The following is a 23,715-nucleotide window of genomic DNA, read 5'->3' on the forward strand; positions in this document are numbered from 1 at the left end:
CTATAACCAAGGATGTGAAAACGTTTAACAAACGGGTGTGGTACGCAAGGGCACCGCCCTATTTATTGTGTTCAAAAACAAGCTAATACTTTTCATTGCGTGGTGATGAAAGTCTAAATAAGCAGATTACAACCTACTTGCATAGTTGGCCAAACGCGAGGCAGGTGCGCTGGACTGCTTATCTTATTTTACTTTTCCATGCACGTTTACGCTTTTTATGCTTCGTCTTGCTTTGCTGGGAAGAAAGATACTCGAAAAGCAAGAAAGCATCCTTGGGCGCGAGAACCCGTTAGGGTACTGCGGTGAACACAACAGTCTCACGATGCGGCGAGCTGCGCCGAGCAGAGGCCTAGAGAACAGCGCCCGTACACTCTTGTTGTGTGTGAAGCCTGATGGGAGACTGACGCAGAGTGAGAGGGGCCGCAGCTAAAGGTGCGAGAGCGATACTTGACTACTCAATCACGAGTAACTCACGATTTTACAACCGTGGCAAAACACTCCTCCCCGCCGGCCGCTGCTGTGACACGCGCCACTTTATCAATAGATTCAGCTGTCCAGCCTCTCCGCCGCCTAATTGGCCTAGCTGCTTGACGCACGTTTTACAATCTTCTCTTTCTTTGACATCTTAAGCCCTTAGCAAGCCGCTCAGTAATTTAAATGTAATGTCATCTTGTGAGCATAATTATAGCTGCTTCACGCGCGCTTGACGATCCTCTCTTTCGTTGACATATTGGGTCCTTAGCAAGCAGCTCAGTAATTTAAAAGTAACGTCATCTTGTGAGCATAATTAGCCTAGCTGCATGACGCGCGCTTGACAATCTTATCTTTCGTTGACAGCTTGCGCCCATAGCAAGCCGCCCAGACATTTAAATGTAACGTCATCCTGTGAGCATAATTGGCCTAGCTGCTTGATGCGCGTATGACAATCTTGTGTTTTGTTGACTCCTTGGGGCCGCTCAGTAATTTGAATGTAGCCTCATCTTGTGTGCATATTTCGTCTAGCTGCTTGGCGTGCGCTTGACAATCTTCTGTTTCGTTGACACCTTGGGCCCTTAGCAAGCCGCTCAGCAAATTAAATGTTGCGTCATCTTGTGAGCGTGATAAGCCTAGCTGCTTGACGCGCGCTTGATAATCTTCTGCTTCGTGGACACCTTGGGTCCTTAGGCAGCCGCTCAGTAATTTAATGTAACATCATATTCGAGCGTAATTGGCCTAGCTGCTTGACTCGCGCTTGAAATTATTCTGTTTCGTTGACACATTCAGCCCTTAGCAAGACGCTGAGTAATTTAAATGCAACGTCATCTTGTGGGCATACTTGGCCTAGCTGCTTGACGCGCGCTTGACAATCTTCTGTTTCGTTGACATGTTGAGCCCTTAGCAAGCCGCTCAGTATTTTAAATTTAACGTCATCTTGTGAGCATAATTAGCCTAGCTAGCTGCTTGATGCCCGCTTGACAATCTTCTGTTTCGTTGCCACGTTGATTCCTTAGCAAGCCGCTCATTAATTTAATTTTAACATCATCTTGCGAGAATAATTGGCTTAGCTACTTGACGCGCCCTTGACAATCTTCTGTTTCGTTGACCCCTTAGGGCCTTAGCAATCTGCTCTGTAATTTAAATGTAACGTCATCTTTTGAGCATAATTGGCCTAGCTACTTGACGCGCTTGACACCTTGGGCCCTTAGCAAGCCACTCAGTAATTTAAATCTAACGTCATTCTGTGAGCATAATTGGCCTAGCTGCTTGGTGCGCGCTTGACAATCTTGTGTTTCGTTGACTCCTTGAGCCCTTAGCAAGGCGCTCAGTAGCTTGACCATCTTCTGTTTCGTTGATACCTTGGTCCCTTAGCAAGCCGCTCAGTAATTTTAATGTAACGTCATCTTGTGAGAATAATTGGTCCAGCTGCTTGACGCGCGTTTGACAATCTTCTGTTTCTTTGACACCATAGGCCCTTGGCAAGTCGCTCAGTAATTTAAATGTAACGTCATCTTGTGATCATTACTGGCCTAGCTGCTTAACACGCGCTTGACAATATTCTGTTTCGTTGACACATTGGGCTCTTAGCAGGCCACTCAGTAATTTTACTGTAACGTCATCTTTTGAGCATAATTGCTCTATCTGCTTGACGCGCGCTTGACAATCTTGTCTTTCGTTGACACCTTGGGCTCTTAGCAAGCTGCTCAGTAATTTCAATATAACATAACCGTGTGAGGATAATTGGCCTAGGTGCTTGACGCGCGCTTGATATTCTTCTGTTTCGTTGACACATTGGTACCATAGCCAGCCAGTGAGTAATTTAAATGTAACGTCATCTTGTTACCAGAACTGTGCTGCTTGACGCGCGCTTGACAATCTTCTGTTTCGTTGACACCTTGGGCCCTCAGCCAGTGGCTCAGTAGTTTTAATGTAACGTCTTCTTGTGAGCGTAACTGGCCTAGCTGCTTGACACGCACTTGACGATCTTCTCTTTCGTTGGCACGTTGGCCCTTAGCAAGCCGCTCAGTAATTTAAATGTAACGTCATCTTGTGAGCATAATTGGCCTAGATGCTTGACGCGCGTTCGACAATTTTCTGCTTCGTAGATACCTTGGTCCCTTAGCAAGTGGCTAAATAATTTTAATGTAACGTCATCTTGTGAGCGTGATTGGCCTACCTTCATGACGCGCGCTTGGCAATCTCCTGTTCCGTTGACACTTTGGGTCCTTAGAAAGCCTCTCAGTATTTTAAATGTATCGTCATCTTTAGGACATAATTGGCCTAACTGTTTACGTGCGGTGACAATCTTCTGTTTCATTGACACCTTGGACCTTTATCAAGCCGCTCATTAATTTAAATGTATCATTATCTTGTGAGCGTGATTGGCCTAGCTGCTTGACGCGCGCTTGACAATCTTCTGTTTCGTTTGCACCTTGGGCCCTTAGCAAGCTGCTCAGTAATTTTATTGTAACTTCATCTTGTGACCATAATTAGCCTAGCAGCTTGACGCACGCTTGAAAACCTTCTGTTTCGTTGACACCTAGGGCCGTGAACAAGCCCCTCAGTAATTTAAATGTATCGTCATCTTGTGAGCATAATTGGCCTAGCTGCTTGACGCGAGCTTGACAATCTCCTGTTTCGTTGATACCTTGGGCCCTTTGCAAGCCCCTCAGTAATTTAAATGTAGCTTCATCTTTTGAGCATTGGCACCCGCCTCTTCCCATGCGCCTTACAACGGCATTCCAATCTCCCATTGGCCGAACGCGTCACGTGTTTTTGTGCGCCTTTTTCGTGCTTCTTAGGTTGCTGTCTCCTCTCAGCCAAAAAGCGCGGGCTGTGCACACCGCTTCCACGTTTCGCTACTTTCAACATCTCGTACTTTTTTTTAGCATAGCTCATCGTTTGCAATGCTGTGTACGACTGTTTGGAATGCCGCACACGTAAAAGTAACGGCAAATGACTATTCAAGTTACCATTTTGCGTATGAAGATGCGGTGCTGTGAAGGTTTGACTGCAGAGATTCGGCCGGGCTGACTTCCGCAGTAAAAATGTGTGGAGAAAAATAACTGGCACTTGATTGCTGTTCCATCGGCCCTCGTTATTCGGAAGTACAAGAGGACAAATTCGCCCGCAAATCGTGAGACTGGGGTTGTTCGCTTTTGCAACTTCCGAAATGTAGCGGCCGAGGCCGGGATCGATTTGGACACACACCGGGTAAAATACTGCTGATGCGTTTCTTTAGCTCACCAATAAGTGCCTCCGTTGCTTACTGTATTCAGACATGCGGCAGATGATGGCGTTGTGCATGGATAGAAGAGCACTTGACTCTGGCTGTCTACATCGCGCCTCGGCAATTTCGCCGGCAACTCACATTAGGTTGACAGCTGTAATTAAGATAGCTTCATAGCTGTATACATACTGCTGGCGGGATATTCGCTTTCGCAGCCTAGTAAAGGCGTTAAGGGCTTTTTAGTTAATTTGGCGGGGTTGCATTGAGTGACTGACGCACAGAGAAGGCGGCGGGGTAGTTGTATTGAAAAGATGCCGGGGTAGCGCCCGGCGCGGCATAGTGTTTGAGAGCCAATAGCGGGTGCATTCAAGTGCATCGCATTGCCGACATTCACTTTTAACGTTTCGGCGGTAAGTCGGAGTATAACGTGAACAGGTTGCGGAAGAAATACGCGCTGAAAAGCTGGAGCGAACACTAGCGATTGGGGCCTCCCCTAGCTCGCTTCTCCCTTTGAGAGCGGCTGTGGCACTGTGGGAGAAACTGAGCAGGTAAGAAAAAGCAGGGAGGAGGACACGGCGCTATTTTAGTCCATTCGGGGTTTTATGCCGCAGTGCTGGAGACACGTGTGCCGCCGGCGACAGGTGATGAAGACGCGCTTCATTGCACTTACTAAGTGCGCAACTCGCGGTGCCTCAGACGCAAATGCCAACGACTGCACATAACTGAGGAACGAGAAAATAAAAGGTAATGCTCGAAAATAAAAGCTGTGGGCGACATCTGCCACTCGCTTCCAATGACGCTCGCATCCAACGGCCCTACTCGAATAATAATAAGGGTATTCATCTGGTTCAGTGCTCATATTTTGGATTGTTTGTCGTGCTTTTGTCTGTTACTCGAGTATTATCTTCCTAACTATGCCCAGAGAGATGACTGTGCGGCTTATAGAAGAAATATTCATGCTCATAAAATTTTACAGCTTGAATCATGGCACGAACTATAGGGACTTGTTTGTAATTATTGCACTTAATCTTAGCGTTTCATGCTGTAACATTTCAAAAATCTCAAAAACATCTCAACGTGTTTCATTTACTATTTGAGAGTGTTGTTAACTGCTGCCAGCATTTTCTTTCATAACTTTGTCACATGTTTCTAGCATCATGGCTTTATCGGCCCACCAATGACAGCTGTTGTGATGTGAGCGTATAATAGCCCTAGTTTATATTATTGCTTCATTTTAATCAAACGACGCGCTTCTCGCCTGTAGATTGATGCCATCCTTTCTGCGTCAACGCCGTTCCTAATTGAAATTTTGTAATTTATGCATGAGCTTCTAAAAGGTTAAAGACGTAATCAGGCTCCTTTAACTTCAATCTTTTCCTCTCTGCTCCTGGGTTGTGTAAAGATGCCTAACATATTTAAGAGAACTTAAGCGCATAATCGATGACTGCATAAAAGATAACATGCACCCTGGAGGGGAATACCGGAAGCGGGGGTAATAGTACACGTTGTAGATGTTCTAACGCTTGTTTTTGCAGGAATGCCAAGCAAGGACCTCCTTGATAAAGTTCGTATGGACTGGTGCAAAAATTCGAATACGGCTTCAAGAATAGAGCCTTGCTTAGGATACATAACGCATTACTTCTACAACGAAACAACCGAACTCTGCGAGGAGATGTCTTATACCATATGCTTTCGTTCAGCGGACGAAGGAGTATTTTTATCCATGTATGACTGCGTGCGCAGCTGTGGTGCAGGTATGCGCAAGCCCGAACTTTGGTTAACCACTGTATATTATATATTATGAACATTTTGAATATTGTCTCACTTTTCCGAGAGTTCCAACTGCAAATCGGCCTCAAACGTTCACACATGTTAATGGTTTTTGTTAGACACGATTGAGAGCCCATCCTGGCGGCGCTCTTCGAAAACTATTGGTAGGTGCCTCGAACAAGCAAATCAAAAAGATCATTTATTCGAGTTGTAAATTTTTTCACAAATCACAATCCAGTACTGCGTTCTCATTTCAGCCTACTTTTGTTATTCTAAGCTGCATAATTGTGATATCTCTGACAGTTGTGTCAAGTCATCCACCATTCTTCTTTTTTTTTGGCAAACCACCACGACAAACTTAGACCTACCTGCATGCAGGCAAAATGGCGTCTTCTATATCGTGACCTATATAAGCAGCCCAGCCATCGGCAAAATATTGCTAATCTGTTGGCAATGCACGGGTACAATATTGCGCCGTAAATTTCCAACGCAGTAATGTTACCAGCGCCGGTATATACCCAGTTGAAAGCGTTTAAATAAACAAGGACCACCGTTTTCAAAAGCCCCTCCAGAGGTTGAAAAATGACTGATTTCGAGACTTGGTCTGCAAAATTGTCAAATCATATTCTTCCTTATTTCCCATGATTAGAATAAAGCTTATGCATTGCAATATATAATGCTTCAAAACTTATTCGTCTCATCTTACGCTTAATCCTTAATTCAGCCTCATATTTCGCCACTCAACGTACCAAACTTTATACTGGCCCATATAGATGAAATAAATTCAAAACGGTATCTAACTGAATATAGTTGAATTACCCCGATCCCAGCTAATGCCTGTTGAGTACCAACTCAACAGGCATTAACTATTTCCAGATGCCTACCAGTTCGAAGTCAGTGGGTCGCAATTGGTGGTCAAATGCGAGTGAGCTCAAAGCAGTTGGTAAACCAACCTACCTCTGTCATTACTGCTGTGAGACCCATTTTGTGTTTTAGTTTTCTAAGCGTAAACAGTACAAGCTTTGACAAAGGCAACCAATAATAATTAGATATTATGACTGTCATAGCTGACAGCGGCATCGGTAATTTGTCGGTGACGGGAGTGGAGAAGTGAGGTTCTCAGGTGGTCAACGCTGAAGGTCTCGTAAAGAATTAGCTAAGAGGTCGAAAAAGCTCATCGAGACAGATATGCGTTTATTCACTCCCCTAAACGTCGAATGAAAAAACATGGTTAAAATACAAGAGGTTTTTTTCTTTTACTTCTTTTCTTCAAATTTCAGTCCACTTCCGATTAACCCGGACTATTCACTCTAATTACAGAACACAAAATTTATTTACAACTATACACAAATTACAGCACAACTTTTTCTCTTTCAGTATACGGCCTCTCGTCTCGGCATCCGAACCTGTCTTCTTTTTGTTGCTTTAATCTGCACGATTCAAATTTGCTCCCTCCCTAGAAGTTCTGCTCGCCAGGCTCTGGGAGATCTCTCCTTTTTCTGTCATTTCACCGCGGCTGTTTCTGGCTGGTGCAGGCGTCTACCACCACTGTTACAACCGTTGATAGCCAACGCCCGTCAAAATCTCAGACACGGACTCGCTGGCCTGGCGGTGACGGTTGCCAGAAGATCGGTTGTCTTCTCATGAGCGACGCTTCTCTGCGGCCATTATTCTTTCGGTGGCCGTCCGTGCATCCCTAGACCACACCCCTCCTCACAAGTTGGCACCGTTAAGAAGGAGTGACAGTCTGCAAGGCCCTCCATCTGCAAGTACACACACAAACCTAAATGAACATACATATACATGTAGCCGTCCTTTCGATCTTTTATTCTGTCCGCGATCAGTGAGTTGAAACTACGCATCTACCGCTGCCACTATGATGCGTGACTTCTTGAAACACATCACAACTCACACAACACCAGTGCATGGCTGATGTCCGTGATCCCTCTCCGGTGCATCTAAAGCTAAAATGTAGAACAAAATGGCCCTTGCTCTCCAACAATAAAGCTAGCACTATAAGCCTCGATAGCGCGTCAGGCCAGGCGCAGGATGCATCAGAACCCTGCGGCAGAGGATGGTCAGTCAGTTCAGTGCCGCCCATAAGAGTCATCTCCAAAGTTGAGTCCATTTTAGTAATTGGCTCTTTTCGCGTCCTGCTCTTTGTCCACACAGCGGACTGCATCCGGCTGTTGCAAAGACATAGATCGAACCTTCTTTTGCCTTCGTTCCGCTCTGTCGAGCGGAATGTGCGCTTCATGGCTTGACGAGAACCCCTGTCACCCTGGTGACCGGTCGGTAAGTAATGGTGCAAAATCCACCCCATGTTTGCCTGGTGCGACTGCCCGGGGCACACACGGCTGACCTGTAACTTCATCGTTCTTGCCAATAAGTGTTCCTGCTGCCTCCTCATCGGAATTGCACGCACTCGCGCTGTCATCCATCCCCTTCAACGTACTGCTGCAAGTTAGCTCACACATAAATCAATTGAATTCCACAGGCCTTTCATGCGAGCATTGCCCTCGTTCTGAACTGTCGCTGCCGTCCTTCTCTGCTATTTTGACCCTTACAACCGGACCTGCCTCAGAACACATTTTACCGATGTCACAACCCTCAATGCGGCCAGACAACCTTACGACCACAACGGGTGCCGCTTCTACCCGCTACGGATGTGTGACATCATCAACAATCGCGTCTCTCTCGGATGCCAGCGTGTTCTTCGGAGCACTGAGAAGCGCAGTGTCAACCATGTCTACGTCTTTTTCCTTTGCGCTTCAGAATGCACCTCAGACGCATCAACAACTCCCTTTTTCATACCTTCTGTCTCATTCCCGCCTTCAGAATCTACCGGTCTGCGGTGTAAACTTTTTGCTCTCTGGCCTTCTTCGAAATTCTCCGCGATGCACGTCGCTTTGTCCGTACTCATCGCTTCTTTCTTGCTGGCCGCCGCTGCCCTAACAGCTTCCTCGTATTGCAAATTCGCTGCCGCCAATTCTCTTTCTGCAATTTTTAGCTTCCCTTTGAAATACGCCATATCGTCGGCAAATGACAACCCCGTGTTTCCGATGACACCCCTAACCTTAGCGCTCGCCACCATCTCGATCTACCGATCTCCTGTCCCCCGGACCCCTTCTTTTTTGATGCGGCCCCGTAAACTATGCCCCACAGTTGTAAAGTGCGCAGCAGAATAGAGACCTACAAGACACCAACCTGTGTAGGGCTCCGGGAATGGCTTGGCCCGCTGGTCAGAGCCTGAGATTCATGGCTCCTTTGTTATCTGCCTCCGGCGAGTCCGATGGTGAACCTGCTTCAAACCTGAAGATCCAGTCGATTGCGCCAGTTAAACTTACAAGAGGTTCTTTTCTTCTTCTCTACTCCAAATGTAACGCTCCTCTCGCGAATACCCTTGACCATTCCCTCTAATGACAGAATACAGAATTTGTTTACAACCATACACAAATTTTAACACAAATTTGTTCTGTCAGGGTGCGGCCTCTCGACTCGGCACTCGAAGTCCATATCCTGCTCTCTCCTTAGTTGCCATATTCTGGGGGTTGCGCTCTCTCTCTCTCTATGTCCACCTCGCCAGGCTCATGGGGGATCCTCCCTTCCTCTGTCGTTTCGCCGCGCCTGTTTGTAGTTGGTGCAGGCATCTTCAATTATCATTACAACTGTTGACCGCCTGTGCCCGTCAAATTCTCAGAAACGGACTCGCTGCCCGGCGGGGATGGTTGAGGGAGGATCGGGCGTCTTTTTATGCGCGATGCTTCTCTGCAGCCATTATTCTTTCCTTGGTAGTCTGTGCGGCGTCAGCCCATGCACCTGGTCGCAAGTTCGAATGAGTGCTTCATCAAAAGGAGATCAGTGAAGGCGCTACTTATGTTTTTGAAGACCCGGGGTTGAGTTCAAGACTTTAACTGCACGCTCTTTACCCTCTTTCACTATAGATCTCTAGGCATGTTATGGACTCTTTCCTTTCACGCTATTTCTTTCCTTTTCCTCCCATTATTCCCCTCACATGTGTAGAGTAGCCTACTAGGCATCACCTGGTAAACCACCCTGCCTTTCTATTCTATTTTCTCTCTCGCTCTGGAACGTTCTGAAGCAGAGGGAATCTGCCATGGCTGCTCCGTTTGCAAGCACACACAAACAACAAACCCAAATAAATATACACACACTTCGCCGTCTATTCGACCGTTCGTTCTATCCGCGGTCAAGGCGATGCAACCGCTCCCTTAACAGGCAAGTTAAACGAATGCACGCACCATTGAAAAGTTGCATTCCTTTGAAATATTTAAATGTATTTTTTCTGTATTTTTAAACACGTCATGCTTCTGTAAACAAAAAGGAAGGCAGTTAAGCTTCTCCTACTAGATGGGATAGCATTGCTAAAGTGCTGAAGGGAAAATGTATGTACGCAAACCAGGATCCGCACAGGGACCGGGCTAATAGGAGACATTAACGTAGTTGTCCCACAATACACGTAAAAGCGGAGCTAAATGTCCATCCTATTTTCAGTGCCAACCCGATTCTTTCTGCCCGCCTTCTACGGCAACGGCGACTTCTCGGTGGAATGAGCTGAACACACTATCCAGTAAAAAATACATATATTGGATAAAGTAAAAGCAGAAACTGCATGCGATGAATGCAAAGGTGCGTTTTCCTGTTATAAACGGGAAATTATGAGTACAATGGAAATATGTTGTCTTTGTAACTATGGACAATTTCTATGAACGCGAATGGCTAAGCTCTAGGGCCATATATGAAAAGCTGTATGGGCCAAGCTCTCTCTGCCAAGCACCGCATCGACACCGGCGACACTCCTATCCGCCGCTGACTATACCGTGTCTCCCATGCAGAACGAGAGGTTATCCAGACGGAAATGGCAAAAATGCTAGCGAAGAACATTATTCAGACCTCTCACAGTCCCTGTGCTTCGCCCGTCGTCCAGGTCAAGAAGATGGCTCGTCGCGCTTCTGTGTGAATTACCGCCACCTGAATAAGATCACTAAGAAAGATGTTTACCCCCTTCCTCGAATCAATGAAGGCATGGATTGCCTCAACGGAGTCAAATTTTTCTCCTCTATTGACCCATGATCTGGCTGTTGGCAAATTGCTGTGGATGACCAGGACCACGGGGGGTGTATATCAGTTTAAGACAATGCCTTTAAGCTTATATAAAGGCCCAGCCACTTTTGAACTCATAATGGACTCCTTGCTGCAAGAATTTAAATGGTCCACCTGGCTGTGCTAATAGACGATATAATTGTTTTCACCTACATTTTCGCCCCGCGTGACGCACCTCTCTGAAGTTATTTAACCCTTCCGCCAAGCCAGACTACATCCAAACTCTTCAAAATGCCGCTTCACCCGTCGTCAGCTCAAAATACCAGGCCATGCCTTCTATGCTACAGGGGTTCGTCCCAATCCAGACAAGACACGAGCAGTAAAGGACTCCCCGGTGCCCCGTTCTAGCAGTGACGTCGAAGTATTTCGGGTCTTTGCTCCTACTTTTGTAGGGTCAATCAAAAGTTTGCAGACATTGCTCAACTGCTCACAGATCATAAAAAGGATGTAAGTTTCTTCTGGGCATCTTCACAAGGCCAAGACTTCATCCAGCTTGTAAGAAGACTTACCACCGCATTGGTCTTGGCACACTTTGATGTGTCAGCTCCTGCAGAAATCCTTACTGATGCCAGTGGCCATGGCATCGAGGCCATCCTCTCCCAGCACCAATCAGGTACTCATTGTCTAATTGCCAATGCCAACCGCCGCCTATCCCCTTCAGACAACTACTCCATTACCGAGCGAGTGTGCTTGACCCTCGCCTTGGCTGTTGAAACATTTCGACCCTAACTATATGGCGGGCCATTTATAGTTGTCACAAATCATCACGCACTGTGCTGGCTTTCTTCTCTGAAGGATCCTATTGGTCGCCTCGGGCGTTGGGCACTACGACAACAAGAGTATGACAAAACACTGATCTACAAGTCCGGACAGTTGCACACAGATGCCGACTGCCTCTCTCGTTTTCCTGTCGCTCATACCGACCCTCCCACGAGTGCATGCGCCATTGAACTGCTCTCCCTATTACAGTTTACAACTATTGGCGAACAACAGCGTCGGGAGGCGTAGCTTCTCTCCATTATTAATCACCTAACGTCCGCCCTTATCCAACCCTTCACAGAATTGCTTTGCTCTCGTTGACGGCACTTTATACCGCCGAAATCGTCAGCCAATTGGTCGTGACCGTCTCGCTTACGAACAGCCATTCTCCGCAAACTCCATGGTTCACGACTGCTCGCCATCTAGGCATTACTCCCACCTGAGACCGCATCCGTCGTCGGTTCCTCTGGTCTAACCTCTAACGCTCAGTGCGCCATTAGGTAGATGCTTCCAATGAGTGTCAGAGTCGCAAGTGTCCATCTTCTCCCGCTGGCTTTCTTCAACCCATCGACATCCCTCCGGAGCCGTTCTGTTGTGTCGGCTTGGACCTTCTCGGTCCATTACCCGAGTCCCCTTCTGGCAACAGATGGTTTGCCGTAACCATAAATTATGCCACCCGGTACACTATAATGCGCGCGCTCCCCATGAGTACAGCCTCTGATGTAGCCGACTTTCTACTTCGCGACCTCCTTCTTCACCTTAGAGTTCCCCTCAAACTGCTCGCTGACCGTAGCCGCACTTTTCTTTCAGCAGTTGTGGACGATATCCGTCGAGCGTGCTCAACTAAACACAAGTTCACGACCGCTTACCGCCCGCAAACTAAAGGCCTCAATGGGCGCCTTATCGCCCTCTTACTAACATGCTCGCCATGTACAGCCTTTACGATTTAGAGCCCAGAAGGCTTGCTTTTAAGATGCACATTATGACTTCCTAATCAATTGGGGAGGTCGTAGCTCTAGGACGAAAAACCATCTTGCCTTGGGCAAGTTTGGAAACCTGGAAAGCATTACAAGCCCCATAGTATGGCTCAGAAGTAGAACCCCTGAACTTTGGACAAAGGCTGTACGTCTCTTCTAATCATCGTGACTGGGACTTCGCCATCCCATGCGATACATTTGCATGTAACTAATCCCGTTACGGCACTGCCGACCACTCCCCGTTTTACCTCTTTTACAGCCGTTAGCCTCAGCGGTCGCTTCACACATTGTTTCGAACATCTGGTTCCCCACATTCTGTTTACGGCTGTGAAGCCATTTCCCGTGCTCACCATGCTCGTCAAGACGCCTGTTCCTGCTTGCAAACTTCCTAAGCTTCTCAGCAAGAGCACGACAGCCGCCACCTCGACAACGCCTCCTTAGTTGCTCTGGGTGCCTGCTCGCCGTATTGGACTCTCGGAAAAGCTTCTTTCTCGCTATGTGGGCCCGCATCATGTGTGGCGCCAAGTCATCGCCGTCACCTACGAGCTTGAACGTGCCTTTTCCCAGTGCACTTCCCGTACCGTACCCTCGGATACTGTCCACGTATCGCGCCTTAAGCCCAACAATCTACCTTGTCCTGACACTCGCTAAGCCACACCGCTGCGATGCTTCTGCGCCTGGGGAGCTTATTGCCAAACCATATCCCGTAGGGGCACTCACGGAATGATTTTTAACCCTCCACCACTTCCACTGGGCGCAAATCAGCGCGGAAGAAAAATGACAGAGAGTGTAGCTCAGTTGTTCGCAAGATATATCGAGTGTAAGCGCATATTTTCACGTCGTTTGACACAGCTAATATCTTGGGTAAACAGCACAAATGGTGGTGCGTCGATCTACGCGGTAACCGATACCTATATATCGAGTACGTCGGAGCAACTGAGAAACTGAGAAGCGATCACGTTTGCGAAATTTTCACTCACAATATACAGCAGTTAAGGACTATTAAGGGTAAATAACGGTGGTCAACATGCCCAGCACAGGCTTTCCTATGTTATACTTGACACAAACATGGGTCAAATGCGTACTGGTAGCCTAGTAACGCTTTCGCATAGAAAAAATTAGAAGGAGAAGGACGCCTAATCTTCTCCTTAAGAGTAGTCGCGGTAGGGGCGCGCTCCTCGCCTTATTTATTCGTACGATGCCGAGTAGGTAGATGTTAATCTTCGATTATCTCCTGGCTTGTTTTCGCTTAGCTGTACAATTTTAAACGAAGTGAGAATGGGTGTACGGGGCTAAAGGATTACGTCTGCGAGCATGACGACGCTGTTTCACCAGCTCATCGATGCTGTTATGCTGTGTATTCTCTCGTAGAGCCACGGCCGGTGTGATGCGTGCAAGGCATGTAATAGTCTTCATAGCCTCTCGGTCCACGGCTTTAATGCTGTCCCATTGTGCTCTTATCAGGTGCTAAAACTGGGCTTGATAAAATACACGACTGCAGAACGGCCTTCAGCAATTGGCATGCTCTAGGCGATCCAGCGCCACCCGTTTTAGAAGCAGTTCTTTTAACTAAACCCAAAGTCTGGATAGCTTGCTTTTTCGCCTGAGAAAGCCGAGCAGTCGCTTACCCTGATCGGGTAATTTCCGACCCTAGAATTGTAAGGCTCGGACTTATTTGTAGAGGAGTGTCTGAAAGAGCCGAACTGCACGTGCTGTAACTTTACCGCATCACCAGCAATTGACGACCGATGTGTATGCATATTTGTTAGTGGAAAAGAGAATGCCATTCGAAGAAGCATAATTAGAGGTAATACCCAAGGCTATTTTAAGGGAAGCCTCCTGAATCAGCAGATATTGGTGAGTGCTTCACACAGTAATATTAGCGTATAGCCGAAACTAAATTTCTAGGATATCATGTAAGCGCCATGCCGGCGAGAAGGCTATATTAAATAGCGCCGGTGACAGTACCACTCCCTTGGGGCACGCCACGTAGCTGAACAAATGATCCTACTGCTTAACAGCGGAGGCGTATTGCAAAGGTTCTCCCTTCAAAAAACTTATTGGACACAACTGCACGCTCCCTGAGTCCATTTAAAGAGTGCAGTGTAACTGATGTCTGTATTTTCAATGTCTTATATCTTTTTTAGTCATCACATTCCTACTGACTAGGTATCCGACACGCAGTCATTATCGCACACGATTAATCTTAGCCCTCCTGCCATAAAGACAGGTTCTGTCTCATGCCTAACTTTGCACGCGCAAACCTATATAGGTACCCTTGTTTCCTGCAAAAAAATTTCTGAATGGAAAGCACTACCCGACGTGGCCCAGTTTTTACCTTTTATTGATCTTTGCAGGTGATGGGTGTCATGGCGTTTTGTTATGCTTTAATTTATTGTTTTACCGCGTTAAGCATTTCGTGAATTAGCTTTAGTTTGCGTTACAGGGCATACCGTCCCAAATATACTCGGGCTATCAGAAACAGCGCAGTGGAAGACTATGCAAACTTCAGCCATCTCGGCTTCATTAACATGCACTGACATCACACAGTACACGGGCGCCTTGCTTTTCGTCTCCATTGCAAAGCAGCCGCTGCGGCACGGATTCAATCCTCCATACTTGGGCATAGTAGTCGAGCGCACCAACCACTGCAGCACAGCCAGCGGCGCGGCGAATTGCATGTTTTCATTCGCGTTATTGTATACTTTGTCTTGCTGTTTGAACATGCTTACAATTTTCACTTCCTGGTGTTGTTCATACTGGCGTATGTGTATCTGCTACTTTCACATGCGACAACTTCTCGTTGTCTTGTAAATAAATAAATCATCAGTAGCGTAATTAATTAAAATATTCGATGGATTCGAGTTTATCGGATGAGAAATCGTGCGCATATCAGGCGCAACTCAGCCTGCATTCACATGACTTCTTTCCTAATTCGTAACCTGAACGCCCTTTACTTACATTACTTTCACAACTCCTTCATACAGGGGCTGATTTTGGAGCCTGCATGGGAGATAAGCATGAACCCTCCGATCCTGATTATACAAAGTGCCCCGACCGTAAAGGATCCTGGGATGCTTGGTATGGGCCATGGTACTACGACATAAATGAAGAGCGATGTGTAAAGTACGAATCATGCCAGAATTATTATAATTTTCCTGCAAGTGCAAACGGTTTCTCTGAGTCGTATTTCTGCGGAAAAAGATGCGGGTGAGTGTTCGCAACTTCCTTCAGCACTGACTCTTATCTTCAGCTTTGCTAGGTTGGCGTCGGCCTACGAAGGTCAGTGTGGAAATAAACAATATAGCATTATATTAAAGCCATCTACTCTAATATATCTCCACTTCTTCGCAAACTCAAACGAGCTATTTCTGAATAATTTGCGTTACCAGCTCGCAACCATCCTGAAATTCGTCAAGTGCCAGAGCGTCGAGTTTCCCTGCATTCGGAAAATTCGGCGTTATCGTTCTCGACGTTGTATATCCAGGCTTTACTGATTGGTTATAAGTGTGATGTCACACGGGATTCAACATAATAGGCACAACAGATATAGTGTGATTATAAGATCTCAATGTGGCTCAAATGTTAGGATTACATGAAACAACTAAAGAAATTTAATTTTGCAGAAAACAAAAATAGGGTAGCACGTACAAAACGCTTTTAATTGCATGCCGCGATGCCGTTAATATCTATCGTTTGCCAGCTCCAACTTTGGATCATGGTTTGCACTCATGAACTACCTTAATAACTAATTTCCCTTCCTGCATCTCCGTCTCACACTTGCTCATTAGCATACCATAATAAACAACCACATTATTTAAAATAACAGTCGATAAATATGTAAAGCGGCATCCGGTCTGACCTGCGCACGCCGGATAACTTCGTCCTGCTCCTCAGGCTCGTCGATGACGGTCTGCGATGCCGTCTGAAGACTACCATATATTAGTTGCAGCGGATTTTACAAAAGCGCTTGACACCGTCACGCACCACGCAATACTTCCTGCTCTACAGGGCACCGACGCAGGTACACGGATTATGAACTTGTGTGGTCATTCTACGCGCGAAGAGTTAAGCTGAGCTTTACGCGGATACAATTCCAAGCATTAATATAGCTTCCGCAATCCCCAGTTCTCTAGCTGGGGAAATGAAGTTAAATTGGCCTAGTCCAATCAGCGGGCACGCGCGGTCAACAGAGGCCCGGTCCACTGCCAAAGGTGTCACTGGAACATCCTCGCAGCTCCTCCGATGAGTAGCGATGGTCAGCACTGCTGGTGGCAATTTCCATGACGTACCTGGTTAAAATATAATTTCGGTACCCGAATAATTTCGACACCTCAGCCGACGGCCTGTTAAAACAGGCCTTCGGATGAGGTATCACGCCATGTACTATCGGGAAGGTCAAAACTCTTGGCCGGGCATTCCGCGGCTTGAGATTGGGAAACGTACATCTCCCGTTCGGGGAATCGGCTTTGGTCCGGTCTCGGCTCCCTTCGTCAAGAAGGTTGGTTGATGTTCTTTGGCAAGCAGAGATGAGCTCCTCGGTGGAGTCGTTTTCCCAAGGCAGAATAAAGGCACGGCGATGGTCGCTTCACCCGTTCCGGCCCGGCAGGGTGACTGCCGCAGCACGTGGATACGGAACGCCCGTCGTCGTCGCAGTCATCGATGCCCGCCGCTAGACGGCAACCGCTTCGCTTCTGCCTAGATCTGGTGGAGGCGTTTGAACTTCAGCTGAGATCCCAGTCGTAATACTGTGCACTCTGGATTGAAAGTGTGCCAGTAGGGACGATTGATGCAGATATTTGGAGTACGGGTGAGCGATACCGGAGACCCGAAGTATGGTCACGCAAGCTGCGATTAACCTGATGGTGGAAGCGCTATTTTCTTAAGCGCATCGTCAGTTGCTTGTGAGGCCGCCGCGATAACATTATCAAACCAGAGTGTGTCGCCACCCTCATATTTAAGGCGTGCTACAGAGATACTGGCTTCCATATGAACAGACCGAACAGACCGCTAGATACCCCCAGTTAGGAGTGCCTGCGTGAAATCACGGTTCGGCGACACATAGAAATGAAGGGACTGGATCGGTGCATACTGTACACCGCCCTTGAAATCAGCAAATGCCTTATGAGGACAAAAAAATGTGACGACGGAACACAGTGGCGTAATGTTCAAATTGCTTAATCTACTTCCTAACGATACGCACATGATGCAGCAACACCAAAATAAGAGGATCAGCCACCAATCCCAAGACTCTTTGGGTCATGATGCGCGGTGTTGTTGGTACTTCCCAGAGCACTGACTCGAAAATGCGGTGCGCAAGACTGCAAGTACACATGTGAAATGGCGGCATCACGCTATAACCATAGAGAAAAAGTACCGAATGACCCTGACCCAATCGAGCATATCAGGACGGCCAGTCAACAAAGACAGCATGCCCCCAAAGCGCCGATTCCTGTTAGTCCCAATAATCTGCCACCTAGATTTCACCGCTGTGCCCAAGTTCTCATGCATAGAGCCCGCATGCTATGTGCTCAACGCAGATGGGATTGCCAAATGGATGTGTAATAAGAAAAGAAGCACCATGATCTTCTCGCAACTGAGCCAGTTGATCGGCAAGAATATATTCTTTCCGATCGTCTGGCGAACGCAAGGTCACAGTTACATGCAGAAAGTGCAGCGTCGTCGCCGACCAACGATGCAATACATGTTGTGCGACCTTATCTTTCGCGATGACGAAGTATGTCCAGCCGTTGAAGTCCTGCGGTTTGCAGTGAGGCTGTTGGGGAAATGTTCCAAAGGTAACAATTGAAGATAAGCTTGACTGTTTTGGGTTGGACATTTTCTCTTTTTAAGTTTCTTAGTTTCGCTCCAGGGATTCAACACTGGCGCTGCATATTCCACTATTAGACGAACAAATGTCTTGTAAGCTAACAGCTTTATTTCTCGCGTAAATTGTGTCAGCGTTCTTCTTAAATAGTGCAGTTCTCTAAGGGCTTTCTGTTCTACGTACTATGTGTGCTCGTTCCAAAGAATATCGTGGTTATATTAATTCCTAGGTATTTAAAGACATTGACAAGCAAGACAGCATCGTTGGCTATGCGATATGTAAAACATCAAGGATTCTTTTTACGTATTACAGTCATTGCTGCGGTCTTATTTAAAATTCACAGTCATTTGCCACATGGAGCACCATTCTTCTATTGCAGACAGGGAATCGCCTAAAAGGAGCTGATCTTCCAGGCAAAACATTTCATGATAAAATATGCAATCGTCTGTGAATAGCCGTATTTTAGAATAACGGCCTGGGGGGCGAGTTGGTGCATGATGGAATTGAACGGCGGCGCAACACAGAAACGGACACAGACAAGAAGGGGACACCACATGCGCACAAGTGTGCATGTGGTGTCCCCTTCTTGTCTGTGTCCGTTTCTGTGTTGCGCCGTCGTTCAATTCCAGCCGTATTTTAACGTATATGTTTTGCACTATGTCATTTATAAATACAAAATGAAAAGAGGTCCCAAGACTGAGCTCTGGTAGAATACTGGATTCCACTGGGACAGCATCGGAAAGGACACCACCAACAACCACACGTTGAGGTATGAGCGAAAGATATGCTTCGATTGATGAGACTAGGCACTCGAGTTTTAGTATAGGTTTTAATTCTGCAGTACTGTGGGATGGGAAACACAGTCTAATGCCTTCTCGAAATCAAGAAAAACAATATCAACTTTAATATACATAAATACTGTTTCTGCTAAATCATAAACATTTGCAATAAGTTGTGTTACTGTGGACAGACATCGGTGGAACCCATGCTGACGGTTATCAAGGACATGGTTCTTCTCGAGAAAGTTAGTGTTTACAGTATATGTGCTCAAGCAATTTTGCTGAAGTGCATCAACGAGGCATCGGCTGGTAAGAAGAAGGGGCTGTTTTGTTTTGCTATTTTGGAACTGGAGGTATTTTTGCGCGTTTCCAATCGCTCGACAACTCTGAGCATTTAAGTGATTTTATAAATAAGGAAGTCAAGTATTTGGCGCATTCCTCAGTTTGCCTTACTAGAAATGTGTTAGGTATTTCGTCAATCTCTGGTGACTTCTTTGTGTCTAAATTAAGCAGACCAGCTAACACACCTCCCTCAGTTATACAAATCTCACTTATTGATGGCAGATTATCAAAAGAAGAAAATTGTGACGTACAGCCGTCATTATGTGTGAATACCGAGCTCAAGTACCGGTTGTGAGCCTGCGCTGTTTCTAAGGTATAGTTATTTTTCGCACTATCTGCAAAAGGGAATAGAAGCGATTTCTTTCTTGGAGCGATATATCGCCTGAACTTGCTTGAAAAAGAATTATGAAAATATATCATACGTACCGTGTGGAACTGGTGTATGGCCTCATTGATAGCGTTCCGCACCAAAATGTGTCGCTAGGAAATCTTATCAACTGCGGCTGACGAAGGACGTTTTGAGTGCTGCTATCTCAATTTCTTTAGGTTACGCCCCATGCGCACAATATCCTATGTCATCCATAGATTGCTACTACGCAAAATTTTTTATGCATCGCTGAACAAAGCTATTGAAGACGCGCAACGTGAGCTCAACAGGAGCATTTTTTAAAGCTTAAAAAGGAAGAAAATGAACTGCCTAGTGCGTCTAAAATATTGATATCGCTCGCACGGGAGAACATCGGGATAATTGTCTTTCTCTTCTGAAGTCTTGATGTACTAGTTCGCAGTTCCATGGTTAGACTTGGCACCTTTTTTGCGGAAAGTTGAAATCACCAGTCAACAACAAATTGGCTGAGCGGATTTCGTTTCAGCTCTGAAGAGGAAGACGTTCAAGGGGAACATTTCAGTCAGCGGCAGTGTTGGCTCTGACTGTGTTGACTGTCGCTGTGCTCGCCACTGATCAGCCCAGTCCGAGCACCTCAATAAACCCTCATCTTCCATTCGGTTGAGATGCCGGTTAAGATCTATCCTCTCGCCCTGGAACACCGTGGCTGCACGTAACCACCTCCTGCGATGCCTGAAGACAGCAACCACCAAGCCGTACAAGTTGGCTTACCCATCATGTAGGCCGGATCCCTCCACCAGCGAGACCCCGCCATCTTCAGCAGCACTGACGACCATGACGTCGAGGACTGGCTCACATCCTATGAGCGGGTGAGCGCTTACAGCAATCGGGACGCGGAAAATAAGCTAAGCAACGTGATTTTCTGTCTCACCTGCGTAGCACATCTATGGTCTCGGAACCATAAAGCGGATATTCCATCATGATCCGTGTTCAGAGCCAGCTTCTCTGAAGTTTTTGGTCGTCCAGCTGTTGGCAAATTCCGCGCTGAACAGCGCCTGCGTGCGCGGTCTCAGTAGGTTGGCGAGCATTTTACGAGTTATGTCGAGGTCGTCGTCCACTTGTGCAAGCGCGTGAACGCACAGATGTCAGAGGCAGACAAGATCAAGCACATTCTGCTAGGCATCGATGACGACGCCTTTCAGATGCTGACAGCTGGAGATATCAGCGCCATCGCAGAAGTTGTCACACTATGTCAAAGATTTCATGAACTGCGAAAACAAAGGGCCATAGCTCGTGTAAACATCGTGCACAGTAAGTCGCTTGCTGGCCTGAAAGATGCGGTTGAATATTCTGTGCTGCCAAAAATCAACAGCTTCATTTGGGAAGACGTTCCTCAACAGCTCTCCCTTATATCCTGCCATGAAGAGCCTTCATCACACCTAGCTCTCAGTTTGTGCCAGATTATTCAAGAATAGGTAGCTGAATCTCTTCCTCTATGCAGCCCCTCAATCCACCACTGTCACAGCCTCGTTGACATATGCGGCTGTTGCTGCCCGGCCACCATCTACATATGCCCCGCAACAACCTGCCTACGTTCAGCCGCCTTCTGGTCCTGCTCCAGAGCCTGCGCAGTTTATTCGACCGGCTCCAAGACCACACAATCCCAGGCGCACGACAGATAACCGGCCCATTTCTTACCCTTTTGGGCTGCCTGGACATATTTCCCGTCATTGCCTAAACCGTCTCCCAGTGTCAGCACCACCTACTCACGGTTCTGGGTACTGGTCTTCGATGCCTCAGTATTCCGCACCTAATAAGCCTCCAGCAAGCCGTCACTTCTCCCCAGACCGCTCAGCCATGCCAGACCGCCGTTCCCCGTCGCCGCGATGCTGCTCTATTTCTCCGATACAACGTCGACAGAACGCTTCACATGAGGAAACCTAGCCGCAGTTCCTGAGGCGATAACAGCGACCCCGTCGAACTTCCCAAGCCCTCATCTGTCTCCAACAACCGTATTGAAGTTTTCATCGAGGGTGTTGCTGTCATGGCTCTAAATAACACTGGTGTCGATTTCGGTAATGGAAGCAAAACTATGTAGCTCTCTAAAGAAAGTGAAGACGCGAGTTGCAGGACTTTCGTTGTGAAAGGCCAGCGCTCGGCATATGAAGCCTTTAGCAGCATGCACCGCTCGAGTAGTGATCCAGAATTGCCTTTATACAATTGAGTTCGTTAATTGTACTGCCAAATCGCTCACGCGCTGTAATTTTAGGCCTGAATTTCCTGTCGCGTCACGCGACTATTATTGATTGTGCTCGCGCTGAAGTGGGGTTCTCGACTTTACCAGATGCCTTGGCACACGCTGATCCATCAAATTCTTCTCCTAAATTTATCGTCGCCGAAGATGTCGACATTCCTTCCTGCTTTTCTGTGCTTGTTCGTGCCGCTTGTGCCTTTGCTATTGATGATACCGTTCTCTTCACACCAGCCCATACTTTCCTGCGCCGCAAGGGCCTTCCATTGTACTACGCTGTTCTCGCTATTTCCGCTGGCCTTTCCATGTTATGGGCCTCTAACCCATTTAATTCCCCTACTGCTTTGCGTCATGGTAAATGCCCCCGCAGTATCCAGCCAATGGGATCTCTTCTGATCTCTGAGGAACCTGACGACGCGCCGGACCTGCCGTGAGCGCGCTCAGCCCCCCTTCACCTGCGCCCGCTCCCCCCTCTACAGACTTATTCCTCCGTTCCATCGACGCTGATCTTCCTCCAGCTCAGCGCACTCAGCTTTTGAACCTACTACATCACTTTCGCTCCTCCTTCGACTCTCAAAGCCCTTTGGGTCAAACTTTTTACAGTCACTCATCGCATCAACGCCGGCACCCACGCACCACTACGAGAGCGCCGCTATCGCATGTCTGCAACCGAACGCCAGGCTATTGAAGAGCAACTGGAACTATTGCTCCAGAACGGCGTGATTGAGCCCTGGGCGTCACCTGTTGTCCTCGTAAAAAAGAAAGATGGTTCTATCCACTTCTGTGTCGATTATCCCCGCCTTAATAAGATTACGCGCATAGACAATACTCTCGATTGTTTACATGGCGCCGAGCTCTTTTCTTCCCTAGATTTACGTTGCGGGTACTGGCAAGTTCCCCTGGAAGCGGCTGATCGCCCCAAAACTGCCTTTGTAACTCCCGAAGGATTGTACAAATTTACAGTTATGCCGTTTGGCCTTTGTAATGCTCCAGCAACATTTGAACGTGCGTGGCCTAAAGTGGAAGACATGCCTATGTTACGTTGACCATCAGAAGTACGTTTTGACCTGCCTATCTGCTGCCGAATTGCAGCTGAATTTGAAAAAATGTCGTTTTTCTACCCGCCAGCTCACCATTCTCGGCCACGTTGTCTCCAAAGAAGGTGTATCTCCAGACCCTGCCAAACTTCGTGCCATGCATAGCAGCCTTTCCTAAACCGACTTCCATCAAAGATCAACGTAGCTTCCTCGGGCTGCGCTCATACTTTCGTCGCTTTATTAGAAATTTTGTTTCCATTGCTGCTTCCTTGACAGAACTTCTGTCCGGCAGTTCCAACCTTTCGCGTTGGTCGCCAACGTGCGATGATGCCTTCAATGCTTTACGCCACATCCTGATGGCACCGCCTGTCCTGCGTCACTTCGACCTAACAGCTCCTACCGAGGTCCACACGGACGCCAGTGGTGTTGCTCCCGGCGCTGTGCCTGCTCAGCGCAAATCAGGTTATACTGAATACGTGGTCGACTACGCTAACCATACACTCACGGAGGCTGAATCCAATTACTCTCTTACTGGAAAAGAGTGCTTAGCGATTTTTTTGGTTCTTACTAAATTCCGCCCTTACCTCTATGACCGCCCTTTTGAGGTAGCAGCGGACCCCCATGCGCTTTGCTGGCTTTCCTCACTGAAATACCCATCCGACAGACTGGTAAGATGGGCTCATCGCCTTCAGGAATGTGGTGTCTGCGTTGTTCACTGCTTCGACCGCAAGCATTACGATATCGAAGCCCTTTCCCGCTGCCCCCTTACCGCTGAGGTCGGGAGCCTTTCCTCTTCC

The 23,715-nt window shown here is 47.3% G+C and overlaps 1 protein-coding gene across 2 annotated transcripts in view; it reads left to right on the forward strand.

Annotated features, from left to right (window-relative positions):
* The first annotated feature begins 2,158 nt into the window (after window positions 1-2,158).
* LOC146176368 (carboxypeptidase inhibitor SmCI-like) overlaps window positions 2,159-23,715 on the forward strand; it is a 30,312-nt gene continuing 8,755 nt past the window's right edge. The window contains exons 1-3 of one of the 2 annotated variants that reach the window (XM_084580949.1): window positions 2,159-2,287; window positions 5,242-5,460; window positions 15,324-15,546. In XM_084580949.1, coding sequence (XP_084437075.1) covers window positions 5,244-5,460; window positions 15,324-15,546 — 440 coding nt within the window. In that variant the 5' untranslated portion in view covers window positions 2,159-2,287; window positions 5,242-5,243. Of the gene's footprint in view, window positions 2,288-3,404; window positions 3,691-5,241; window positions 5,461-15,323; window positions 15,547-23,715 lie in introns of those variants that run through there. The other variant, XM_084580950.1, reaches the window with a different exon arrangement.

This window comes from Amblyomma maculatum, chromosome 10 (genome assembly GCF_055883805.1).
Source record: "Amblyomma maculatum isolate TAMU_Amacu chromosome 10, ASM5588380v1, whole genome shotgun sequence".
NCBI lineage: Eukaryota > Metazoa > Arthropoda > Arachnida > Ixodida > Ixodidae > Amblyomma > Amblyomma maculatum.